This window comes from Pleurodeles waltl, chromosome 6 (assembly GCF_031143425.1).
Source record: "Pleurodeles waltl isolate 20211129_DDA chromosome 6, aPleWal1.hap1.20221129, whole genome shotgun sequence".
Lineage (NCBI taxonomy): Eukaryota > Metazoa > Chordata > Amphibia > Caudata > Salamandridae > Pleurodeles > Pleurodeles waltl.
In genome coordinates, this window is record NC_090445.1 from 602,800,893 (window position 1) to 602,813,974 (window position 13,082).

The 13,082-nt window shown below is 39.9% G+C and overlaps 1 protein-coding gene across 4 annotated transcripts in view; it reads right to left on the reverse strand.

Moving 5' to 3' along the window:
- The window catches only part of OARD1 (O-acyl-ADP-ribose deacylase 1), a 28,517-nt gene continuing 15,435 nt past the window's right edge, over positions 1 to 13,082 (reverse strand). The window contains exons 2-8 of one of the 4 annotated variants that reach the window (XM_069238867.1): positions 7,815 to 7,929; positions 7,180 to 7,288; positions 6,967 to 7,033; positions 5,796 to 5,940; positions 5,590 to 5,648; positions 3,961 to 4,073; positions 1 to 519 (exon numbers count right to left, since the gene is read on the reverse strand). In XM_069238867.1, the coding sequence (XP_069094968.1) occupies positions 417 to 519; positions 3,961 to 4,073; positions 5,590 to 5,648; positions 5,796 to 5,940; positions 6,967 to 7,002 (456 nt within the window). In that variant the 5' untranslated portion in view covers positions 7,003 to 7,033; positions 7,180 to 7,288; positions 7,815 to 7,929 and the 3' untranslated portion in view covers positions 1 to 416. Of the gene's footprint in view, positions 520 to 3,960; positions 4,074 to 5,589; positions 5,649 to 5,795; positions 5,941 to 6,966; positions 7,034 to 7,179; positions 7,293 to 7,814; positions 7,930 to 13,082 lie in introns of all 4 variants that reach the window. The other 3 variants (XM_069238866.1, XM_069238868.1, XM_069238865.1) reach the window with 3 other exon arrangements.

A 13,082-nucleotide genomic window follows, 5' to 3' on the forward strand; every position in this document is an offset into this window, starting at 1 on the left:
TTTGCTGAAATACATCATGTTTTAATCAGACGCTTTTCTTGCAACATACAATGTCTATTTCACCTTTACAAACACTTTGTTAAAACGTCTATTCAAACTCATAATGTCAAAGTCCCAAACAGTTGCCGAGTAATAATGTGTAATAGTGCCTCTTTATATTTAATGGAGATCCCATCCAGCACGTTCTCAAACCGACAAGTGAGCATTCCTGCACAACCTTAATGTCACCAGTTCCCTGAGGCAGCCGAATCCACTTCGAAAAATAAACAATGCACACCGGCAAAGTCCCCTATTTGTTCATTCTTCTAGCTCAAAATCGGAGGAGATCAATCGGATTTGCTTTCATTCCACTATTATTTTCCAGTCACAAGTTTATAAAAGTTTGTTAAGAAGTTATTTTCCAATATAATGGGATGTCAGAGGCTGTACACTGTGATCTTGATGTCCGTCTCACTAAAAATGTTCTCCAATATATCAGAGACCTTTTCCCACTGGAGTCCGTCGAGTCCACATCCGATCCTAAAAAGACAAAAACAAAAAAAAAAAGAGATTTGCCCATGGCTCTACACTTTCACAGGAGTTGCTGAGGTCATCTCTCTGTGTGAATTTAGTCATTTGGAATGAGTCCCTATAAATTAAGTGGACAGTGACGTTTAAGATGTATCGAACGAGTAAATGCAAGTGGAAGTGCAAAATCATGCGTGCTTCAGACACTGACCCTTCCCACATTCCCACCTTTGAAGACTCAAATGAGCTTCATCAGCAATGCCTTCTAGTAGTTAACCTCCTACTAATCCAAAAGTCATTGGCTCTTCCACATTGGTAGCTCAATATCGGAGTATTTCAGCGTTAATGTCCACCATCATCTTAAACAAGTATAAATAAAACTGTTCTGCTCTCAAGCACTGCCTCCAAGCCATTCAGATCTGGGTGAAGCTCAAACCCACCAAGACTGAATTCCTCCTGCTCAAACCCACCAACAACTCCTACTTGGCAACAATTGCTCCAACCTGGTTGAATAATGGATGGCTTTAACCCTGAATTTTCGACCAACACCAAGTGACTCAGGTTTACGCTTGATACTTTCTTGCTCTCAAGGAACACATCGACGAGACAAGGACAGTCTGGCACCAGCTCTCTTTCTTGAGAAAGTGAAACTGATACCCCCCGAAAAGGACTTCAGAACTGCTCTAATCACTCATACTTTAGCATCAAGATGAAGGCAACTCCTTGTTTCAAAGCCTTGCAAACATCAAAATGCCTGGCCTGAATTATTTTAACTGCTTAGGCACCACTCATTAAGGGCCTGGAGAAAGTCACCTACATAATCCCTACAGTGACGCTACTCCAATGGCTACCTCTGCATATCTGCATCATTCTTCAAGACCATCCAAATTATTTACAAGGTCAACATGGATTGCAAACCAGCTTCTTTGACTGGCAAATATGGCAGACTCAGACAAAAACGCAGTCAGGTCTCCACCAGACAGTAGGTGATGAAAGGAAAGCCCCCCCCAAAAAAAAAAAAAAAAAAAAAAAAAAGGTTGTCTTTATCTTGACTGAAACAATAGCCCAACCCTTCTCCAATCAAGGAAAGAGCTGAAGACTCAACTCTTCAAAGTACCTTCAATAAGACGATATCACAGCACATTAGAAAGTCCCTCTCCCCCTAATGCACTCAGCAGTCCCTCTCTCCTCCACTCCGTAAATTATGGATTGCAAGATTTGTACTATGCAAGTGCTCACATACATAGAAATGCACATGCAGTAGAAAGCACAGGGAGCAGCAGAGAAAGCATATTTCATTCACATACACAACAGGCAACAGCAGCAGTGCAATCGGTCACTAAATGAATGGAAAAATAATGCTTGTGCACAAAACAAATGCAGTACTGTAAAAACTGCTGAAACAACTGCTTCCATCACCCTTAAAATCAATCAAGGTATACGAAGTTTCACTCATAATGCCCTACACGGTAGATCCAATGGTTTACCCCCCAACAATCATCTCACTATTCTTCTTGCACTACATTAAATATATACGTAAAATAAAGGTATAGCAGGGGCTCCTCCGTTACACATCACTGAGATAAATATTAAAAATACTATATTAAATTAATGGAATCATAAATTCAAAATGTTAGGGTTAAGTTAATAAACGTAATCATTTATCAATATATAAAAGGAAAGGTATGGATTAGATACAAAAATTTAAATAAATACAATATGTGCATGGGTTAGGCCTAGGATAACCGTACTTTACTTACATTAATAAGATATTTTTAAACGTAAAGTTAACTTTACCACATTTAAATAACTGTAAATTAAAAAACTCAAAGGTTATGGTGGGATTTTCAATTTTATTTACTTACAAAATGATCATCGAAAGGTAAGGATTGTAATATTAAATATACTTTAGAATGTTAACATATTACAAGATTAGAGGATATTACACTAAGATAGTTAGATATTAAACGACTATGGTTCAGTTTAGCAAAATGAAAAATACACTGGACAAAAAAAGGGACAATTAAAATTGATAAAAAAATAATTAGGAATAAAAAAAAAATTGTAAATGAAATTAAGTTTGATGTGCTAAAATACAAGTAAAATCTACCATGGCTATGTAGTGGTAGGAGATCTAGACTTGCCAATTTCTATGGGTAGTTAGTAACATACAACCACTTATGACACGATTTGTAGATGGACATCACTTTCAATTGGTAGTATACATTTACTAGAGTGCATTTACGCACTGCACTAAACTGAAGAAAAGCACAATAAACCAGTATCATTATCTGTGGCACCCAAGCGAACATTCCAAATATATGCGTTTACCCTGTCCCTACTGTCCCCTGGGAGCTTGTTTTTTCTCTTGAGATCACACAGTCCACAGACCAATGTATTAAGTTCAATACATGTCATACAGAAAAAAACAGATCTGGCAGTTGAGCCTTCTCATACATCGCTCTCTCTAAAACAATCGAACGACCTGCCATTGCACACAAGATCCTCCTCACTTCTTGAATTCCACAAGAAGCTGACGACCTGCCTTTTTGAATAGTCCTACTGGGCCCTATGTTTGCCTAGACTCTTACCTGCTTCCGGGTGATAATGCGCTCTACAAATCTGCATAACATAACAGAACATTAAGGCGTTTGTAGAGTATCAATTTAAAAAAAAAAGAAAATACTGGACATCATTTACTGTAATTGTAGCACTGAGCTGCAGTTCATGAAGTATAGCTACACAAATTATTGTCCACAGCTTTGAAGACATTATAAAGAGTTAGTGAACAGATGTGTTTGCCCGCTTTTGTGCGTGTACTTATATTTTAGGAAGTGTCCAAACATGGCTGACCAAACAATCAATACAATTCCTTGAATACCCACTCATTGCAATAATCAAAGCTTGTTTCAAAAGTTGAATCAGCGTTCCCAACAAAGTTAAGAGAGACAACCCTAGCAACATCCCTGGGTTGGATTCCACTAATGCTATTAATGTTTTATGGTTAAAATATTGTGTACCTGTTGATGTGCAAAGGCAGAATGAGTTCACAACCTTTAACTATCATCATACAGGAATTTTAAGGACTCAAATCACCAACTCTGAAAGCCTATCAAGGTATGGAGAACATGGACCATTGCCTCTATAACTTGTTCAAAGCCTTAGGTATGAAAAGGAGAGCCCTAACCCTATAATTCATGCCAGTACAATGTGGCTCTACATACAGCATCACATAGAGATCTTGACATGACCAGCACTTCTAAAGAATGAAAAGGCCATACACATAATCAAATTAGCCAGTGTATCCCAATAGAACACAGAACAGGCCTAACAGGAAATTCTCTTTAGAAGACAGAAATTACCATCTCTGCCTATATACCAGAGGACTAAGGTGCAATGGACTCTGACAACCATTAATATGGGTAGTGTATCGTACCAGCTTCATCTACGCACCTTGGCATGGACACGCTCTTAACTCCATTAGCCAGACAGTGATCTTGCATGGCTTCCAAACTCTTGCGCAGACTGTCATAAGTTGGTTTGTCGGATGCCTTTTTTTTGGTGATCTACAAAGGGAAAGGGGTGAGAGTAGTACTGCAAATGAAAAGTAGCATTTCAGGTGTGGTTATTGCAGAGAAATTCATGGCATAACAGTAGCCATATGTACAATGGTCCTTCAGAATCTGAAATCAATGTAGCAGAATTGCTCCATGTGATAACTTCAGTAAATGGTTAATGGACGAATAATGAGACTAAACAGAAGAGTTTCTAGAGGTGATACGTAGTTCAGATAAAATGGGCTAACAGATTTAAAGCTGTATTACAGTTATTTATAAAACACATACGGATCAAAAGTTACAGCCTGCAATAGTTAGAATTTACAGCCACAGCTATAAGAAAATACACAAAGCTGGACTCACAACAAGAATATATCAGTGTAATACAGGTATGTGGCTGGAAGGAGTTAGCAGACATTAAGCATAGAGGCGGGTTTAGACACAAGGTAAAGGCAATACAATAACATAAGACTCTGTCGACCAGAATTACATGGATGAGGATTTACAGGGTACATCAGCAAGAGATAGAAGATGTAGGGGACTGGCTTGTTAGTCTGGTAAGTTTTACCATGGGAATAAATTAACAGTTTGAGTCAAAGATGCTGCATAGGGGAGTAAAGGGGAGACAAAAGGTGGGTGCGAGATGGAACGAGGCAATTGGTTAAAAACAAAACATAAATTAGAAAGATTAAACTCCACACACAACATTAGCTTTCTTTATCCCTTATACCATGCTCCTGAAGTATTTTCTTGCTGGAAAGCATAGCACCTTTTCAACTGATAAAACCTATACTGTACGAAGAGTCGAAAATGTGACTAATCATCCAACTCCATCACGGTTTCCAAATTCCAGTAGCTCAAAATAAACAAACTACTTGAGTACTTTTTCCTTTCAACGCTGACAAAATGCTAAATTTTCCAACTCTAATTTAACACACCACAAGCTCACTTCATACCAGGAGACAAGCTACTGATAAGCCATCAAGTATATTTTAAACACCTACATTTTTTGTCCAAGGCAGTCCACAAATCTTCTTAACACCTCCTCTCACTTGAAACCAGCGCTCTGCTAACCTTAACCTCCTATCTGTGAACAATGCCCTCTCACTTTGCACTATTCAGATTCCATTCTGTGAGGGCTTCCATGTCAAGCCATTCCAAAGAGTTCTAAATATTTACTACAAATCCTACCTTCTCAACTCAGAGTCTCTCAAATACCACCTTACCAAAAATATACAAGATAGCCCCTCACAACCTTTTTTTCAGTCTGTCCACAATGTGCACAGACATCACCTAGTGCTTTAACCACTCAGTAAACAACTCCTGGAGAAAAATGGTTACATAAACTCTTGTGGTATGGTTGTGTCTCTTGCCTCGTCTACTATTTGATCATCAAACTAACAGCTACAAAGGTAACATACCAGACTCCAACACTGAACTACATGTGAATGACATAAGGCTCTGCGTTTCTGCTTCAACAAATACATTTAGAAAAAATTCAAAAAAGTATAAGATTGGTCCTTACCAGATAATACACATATCTGTCCCCATCCTTCAGGAAAGCAACTTCTCCAGTCTTCTTATCTAAATGTAAATTCAACACTCAATCAAGATGCTTGCAGCACCTAGCTGTTTTTTCTCCCATAGATATGAAAAAAATTATACCAATGCCCAAAATGTAAGACAGATATCTTCTGTGATCACTCCCGCCTTAAGTATCCCACAACTCACTCTGACTCTTCAATTCTTTAATACCACCAAACTTCTTCTTGAAAATGACTGCAATGCCAGCTCCCATGCGGCAATCTTCACTGATGCAGTGTGCTAAAGAGTCTGTGGCTGGGCAGGAAAAGAGATCCCCTTTGACATCCTGGACCTAGAATCAGTGAGAAGAAAGTGACATGGGCATTACCTAGGGCCTCAGAGGAGCAAATGGCGACTTACTTAAAAAGTCAAATGTTTCACACAGGATGGTGGTGCAGCTGTACAATGAATAGTCCTTTTTATTTTAACAAATGCGTAGAACGTCTCTCTCAGCTGAATAAAAAGGTAAATAAGAAAAGACAGATATGACACTAAACACTTACAATAAAAATTCGACTGTGCCAAATGAATCCGAGATTAACGTTCTAACGCGAATATTGAAAATAGAAACTTCCTCATTCAGTGTACACTGTACGGTTACTGCCGTTGCAAAAAAACTTAAAGCAGTCATCAACAGACACTGTGAAAGGTCGGTATTTTGATACAGGTGACACTGGTATATTTGTTAGTACAATATTCTCCCTGTGGCTGGTTCTCAGTTAAGGGTACAGCAAGGGCAGGTGGCCCACTAGGGCCGACACTTTTAGTAGCCTTTTATTCTCGACAGCATTAGCCTTGTGCAGGAAAACGCTTCCTCTGTGCAGACAAGAACTCTGGCTGATCACCTCGAATCCGTCAGAAAATCTCATGTAACTGAGGATGGCTGCAATTCGTTTTTGAAAGTTAAAAGGATCCAGGCTTCTGAACGGTCAGCAAGGGTAGCAGTGGTGAACACTCGAGTTTTAGAAAGCTAGGATTCCATTTGGCATTCACTTACTTTTACTAGACAGGAGGGTCACAGATCTCTGATCGGTTCACCTGTTTTAGCAAATGGTCTGCCACGTATAATGCTCATTACAGACATGCAAGAAGCATGAATTCATTGATTCATCTTTCTATTAGATGTACAATCACAAGGCATTAATCCGACTGGAGAAAAAGATTGATGACAGACTGGGAATTACAGGAACTTTAACTCACCTGCCACTGGGGTAAATACAAGTTATACTGAAATCTCAGGGAATATCTTAAACTTTACAAGTTACGCATATTCATGACACTACTGGTTTTGATGTTTAGAAAAAAAGCTCCTACATACCCGTTGCTTCGGCGCCTTGGAAGGGCTGCAGGCCATTTCAAGGTCTTATTTCTATCACAATTCCTTTCTGTAAAGTGAAATTAAAAAAAGCACAATGAAAAACGTGGTAAACATTTTCATTTGAAACATCCACTGTGATGTAAACAGTGAATGCCTAAACAAACTAAAGTACCAAAGGATAGCGTATGGAAGTGTTATGATTCAGTTTACTACTTCTCTGCCAGTAGAGATGACGTTTCAAATCTTCGCTGATCCAGGAGAGTACTGTGCCCGTTTTAGACAACCGATCTGCCTATGTGAATCAGTCCTGACCTTCTGCAAACTTGCTGGGCCAGAATGGAGAAACAAAAGCACCAAAATCCCAAATTAAAACACTGCCATATGGGAGCTGCTTTTGACTTTTAAGATGAACGTGAATCCCAATACACCTTTCAAAACCCTCAGCAATGTACAATACCATTCCGTCACAGGCACAAAGCAGAAACTGCACCAGAATTACTCCTGACTCAAATGTAAATACTACAAAACGTTTAGATAACTGTTCTGCAATGCCCAACACCCTTCCAACAACCTGGTTCAGGACACTGACCCATCACAGCGTCACTTGTATTGGTCATTTGAAACCTATTTGTCAGTTTGATACAGTGCTTAATGACCGTGATGCATTAGGGGACTTTACACAGTAACCAAGAAATACATAATTGAACACAGAGGAGAAAACAACAGGTTAGAAAGGTATAGGCTTGGGTATACACTATTCTCAAAGGCTAGGTGAGGGCCAGATCAGATACGTTTAGATGTAAAGAGATGTGTTTTTAGCTCTCTTAAACGTGAAGTTCAGATCTCACCTGTGAGGGAGTTTCAAACAGATGAGATGAACCAAGAGAAAATGTGGATGACAGCTTCAGGGGTTTTCAATTTTGATGTTTCGGGTGTAGCATGATTCGTCTCAAGCCTCTTTAACTGTTAGAGATTGTGAAAAGACAGCAAAAGAAAGTGTACGTTTTGCGTGGACATATCGACAGCAGATCCAATTGAGAGGATAAACTACGAAAGGCATCTAAATATCAACAGAACTTTGGGATTCATATGTTGAGACTTCACGGTTCAGCAAACAGCTCCATCATTTATAGAACCACTAAATCCGACTCAATCCTCTAAAAATGAATCTATATAGCTCTGCTGGTGGCACAAATCCAAATCTTTAACACCTGTTATAAAGGTGGGTAAACACATAGCTTAGCTAATGCACCTTCAAGCACCCTTAATAACATAGTACAAGCTCCCTAAATAATCCAATCTGATAAAGAATTAAAGATTAGTGTTATTGTTCAGAACAATACCAGTAATGGGATAAATACACACTCGCAACACAGCACCTAAATTCTTCAACCGCTCCCATGTTTGTGTTTCCCTAACATTTGCTATATAAAGCTGATGATATTAAACATAGACCCACAAATACTACCAATGTCTTAATGTGTGCCAATCACTTCTTTCGCTTCCGATAAGAGTGTGGAGATCAGGTGACTGTCTTAAAACACTGCATTGGCACTGCCAATAGGAAGGCTTTAAAGGAATATTGTAGTGTAATGTGAAGCATTGCAAGTAAGTAGCATGGGAATGGATTTGTGTTGAAACAAAGAACTGTAGAACAATATTGGTATAGGTTAAAATGTCAAGTGACTGTTGCACTGTCAAGGCAGACCTGAAAATTCATGCAGGTCAATAACTGCCTTTCTCCCATCTGTGCTGCAACCAGAAAAAAATACCATAAATTATCTAGCTATCTAAGACACTTTAATAGCTTTACACTGTCATGTATGCCCTTAAAAGTTAAAACTATGGCAGCCGATAAATAAACAAAATTATCACAACTGTGTGGAGAGCAAGCACTTTTTAAAAAAAATTTATGAAGCGCACAACTTCTGCCCGATTAAAACATGTGTTTCTGGCTCCCAAAATGTGGGCGGAGCCAAAGCCCCTTCCATGGTGATTCCAACATAGTCTGGCGACAGCTTTGCTGTCAAGCCAGACCATAAGAACTAAACACAGGCAAGAACGCACTGCAACAGCATATGTATCCCCAAGATATACACCTGGCTTTTATACCTTGTAAGAACAACATGTACAGTTGTCAACTTAAGGAGGCTCAAGTGACGCTGGCAAAATTATAACAAGCATTTGCAATGCAATGGGACTTGCATTTGCATGAGTTAGAGCTATGGCGTTGTAAGTTCATAACTGGATTTTTCTTGCCAAATGAATTGGTCAACCCTACCTCAAAATTTGGTCTTTTCCTGCCATATAATTCCAGTGGCCCTGCTTATAACTAAAGCACTTCAATTTACCTTCTTCCTCTATCTGCAGCCAAAGATTAGAATGTTGCCATTTAGCATCATAATTTAAATCTGCCAGGCTAATTCCAATAGAATACCACTTTCACCACCCAATCAGAGTTGCTGGCTGGCTACACAATTCTTAAAACAAGACAGCCACATAGGAGTAACAAGAGAACTAAACTAGAAGGGTCACCCAAACATATCCAGAGTGTTCCAACAATCATAGTGTAATAAGGATGCTAAGTTGACCTGAATCATGGTCATAATTAATTAGAGATTAATAAAACATATATAATTATCATATAAACCCAATAAAAACCTTTATCAACATTAAAAGACTGGCATTAGACTGTAATGCTCAGAACAGCTCCAAGAGGACACCACAATGAAAATAACATTTGGAAAAACATGGTCATGTTACCATATAGTTAGCCCCTAAGGGCATTACCACACGAAAATAAAATGACAAAGTTTTGCAGTATAACCATATACTTAGCCACTAGAGGGTATAGCGTAGTACACATTTCTAATGCTAGCCAGTCTACTGCAAAAATATTACAAACAAGACCCTTAAAACATAAACTACTCACAGCTTTAAAAGTTCCAGCCATGAGAGAGGCTAAAAAGACACTGAATGGAGGAAGGTGTTATTTTTGGGTCCCCACTAACCTAGTGTGGGGACCCAGAGATGAGCTAGACAGAAGGAGCAGGTTGTGGTGAACGAAGGTGGCCCCATTGTCCTAGGACCACCACAGGCTGTTATGAGCAAAAATGTTTTGTAAAAGAATGCCATACACATCATTATAGGATGACCGAGTGCAGCAAATATTGTAGTATGTTGACTGTAATGCTCATAACAGCCCCAAGAGGACACCACAATAAAAATAGTATTTGTAAGAAACACGGTCATGTAACCATATAATTAGTCCCTAGAGGGCATAACCACGTAAATATAAAATGGCACAATGTAGTGCAGTGCAACCATATATTTAGCCCCAGAGGATGTAGTGTCTTACACATTTTTAGACCTAGTGGAATACTAAGGACTTAGAACCCAAACAAGTTTTAAAACAAAAGTTTCAGCCATAAGAGAGCATAAAAAGAGACTGAAAGGTGAAAGAGGTTTTTATTTTGGGGTCCCCACTAACCTAGTGTGGGGACCCAGAGATGACAAACAGAAAGAGTGTCATGCTGAACATTTTGGAGTTGGTCCCATTGTCCTAGGACCACCACAGGCAACATGTTATGGGCAAAAATGATTTAAAAAGAATGCTTGCAAAGCATTACGGGGCACGTTTTCATGATTGCAGTCAATATTGTAGTATCTGCTGTACTGCTGTAGCAGGAGTCGCTTGCGGATTTCTGTGTTTTTAGTAAAGCATTTATCAATTATAAGTGTTTTTGGGAAATCTATGGAGCACGAAGGGGAGAGCCAAAAGAAATGACTGTGATTATGTAACAGTGTTAACAATGTAATAAGCGCTCCAATACCGTAGATGGAGTTTGCACTGTTGGCACTGTGAGCACTATAGCTGCTATGAACACGAAGGAGAGAGACGAAAGAAAAAAGTAGTTTGTCCACGCTGAAGTATATCAGCAACCGTGCAATTATCCATGTAACAGGGTCAGTCTGAAAGGTGGAAACAAAACTGCCCCACAGGATTTTTGAAAGACGAGCCCACAAATGAGTGAAAGTGATAGGCGTAGTTAAAAGCCCACAGATAGATAACAACAGGTCGGAAAGCACTTGCACGCTCAACCTAAAAATGGTCTTATGGAATTGTAAAGTTGATTCACATCAAGCTTCCAGTTCGAATAAAGAGTAAAGGAAGGAAATAGAAGGGTGTCTTTATAAGACTTGGGAAGGGTTTCTGTCAGAGATATATGAGCAGTGGTCGAAAGGGGGTCAGGGAGAGTCTGGGGGTTTTTCAAATTAGTTCCCCTTACTTTTTTGTGAAAAAGACAACCATCCCAGGATGGTTAATTTCGAAAGTTAAATGTGACAGTTTAAATGCTTACGCTGAATCAGAAGCAAAAAGAACAGATGATGGACGGATTGCTGAACAATGCAAACACTCACTCCCAGTCACAAAGAGCTGGGTTTATTCCATCGTCGTTTTGCCCACCAGGCCCCTCTCAGTTTGGTCCCAGCCAGATACAAATCAACCTTGACCCTGTTCCTCATGGAAACAGTCCAACCCCAACTGTAAATCTAGGTCCTGCCTGGACTGGAAACAAGTCAGGCTAGCTTGAATCCAGTGGCACAGTGAGCATGGGATCAGATCTGGACATACAGTTCCCACACAGGGTGACAAAAGCAAAATGTTTGGGCAGGACTGTACCCATGGGGAACAGGGTACAGACTGGTTTGCATATGGCTCTGTCCAAATTGGGTTGGCATGGTGAGCAAAAGAACGACAGATTAAACCCAGATCTGTGATTGGGGTGAGTGTTTGGAAAGTTTCAGCACTCGATCCATCATCCTTTTGTGTTGTTTTAGCAGAATCTGAGGCAGGTAGTGAAACTCTTTCAAGCATTTGGGTCAAGTATCTAGAGACACTGATTATGCTTCTCTATCTTTACTACAAAACCTTTCAGCAGCCAATCAAAACACAGTAAACAAACTTCCAGTAAGCCAATCAGGGCCCACCAACCCACAAGGGCTTCCCCCCCCCCTCTTTCTTTGCAGAACTAGTCCAAACAGCATAACAGAGCTCAATCATCCCAAAGAGTCCAACCAGTAAAGGCTCCAACAGTACTTTGAACCAAACCAATACCAGACACCAGTCAGCCATTTCAAAAGCCCTGACCATCGACAAAAATATCGCCAACAGGACCCAGACCTCAGATCCTCGGCTCTGCAAAACTCAACTGGGTTTCTGGTCTGAACATGTCAAGAAAAGGAAGCTAGTAATCTCCATATACACCACCAATTACATAGGGTGGGGACATCATCAACACTAACAACGTAAATCATGATAAAACGATCATGATCTAAGCCTCTGTGCGCCCTTAATAGAACGGAAAATTCTTGATGCAAATGCTTGAAAATATTTCATTCTATTTCAGGACCGGAGGCCCCGACTTTGCTTGTTCAAAGCTGGTCCACAACCACAAATGTAACTTTTACAATCGGTTTATAGTAAAAATGTTTGGTTGTAGAGCCAGAGGAGCAATCAGGCACTCTCAATCTCCACTAAACGAGACCGCAACACAAAGAATTTAGAGGCCATAGCACCCTGAACTGAATGCGCCCCAAACAGACACTTCCACCCCAGCTTCCATTAGCAAACACTTAACCCATAGAGACAACGTTGCAGAGGCCACAGGCCTGAAGAGCTTCTGTAAAGCAATCAATAATTGCCCTGCAAGGTCACATCTGATCGAGCTGGTTGCCAGCTCATAGTCCTTCAGACACTGAACAACACAGGAACATCAGGAAAACTGGGGTATAAAATACATATAGAAAATGTTTTGTGTGGAAAGAAACCTCTTCCGAGGACAACATTCTAACCGCAATGTTGTGCGCTCTGACATCGGAGACCTTACAACAAAATATGAGACACAAACATAGTCAATTTGTCCGATAGCTCTTTATGGGACACCATGGAATTGTATGGCCATTTCTGAGGAAATAAAGAGCCATGTTGCCATCCCAAAGAGAAGAGTAAGGGGGATGCAGGGGCTTTGAGACACAAATGCCCCTCATAACCCTACATACCAAGGGATGCTCACCAATGGTTTTTTTCACTACCTGGGATACATCTGCCTCCA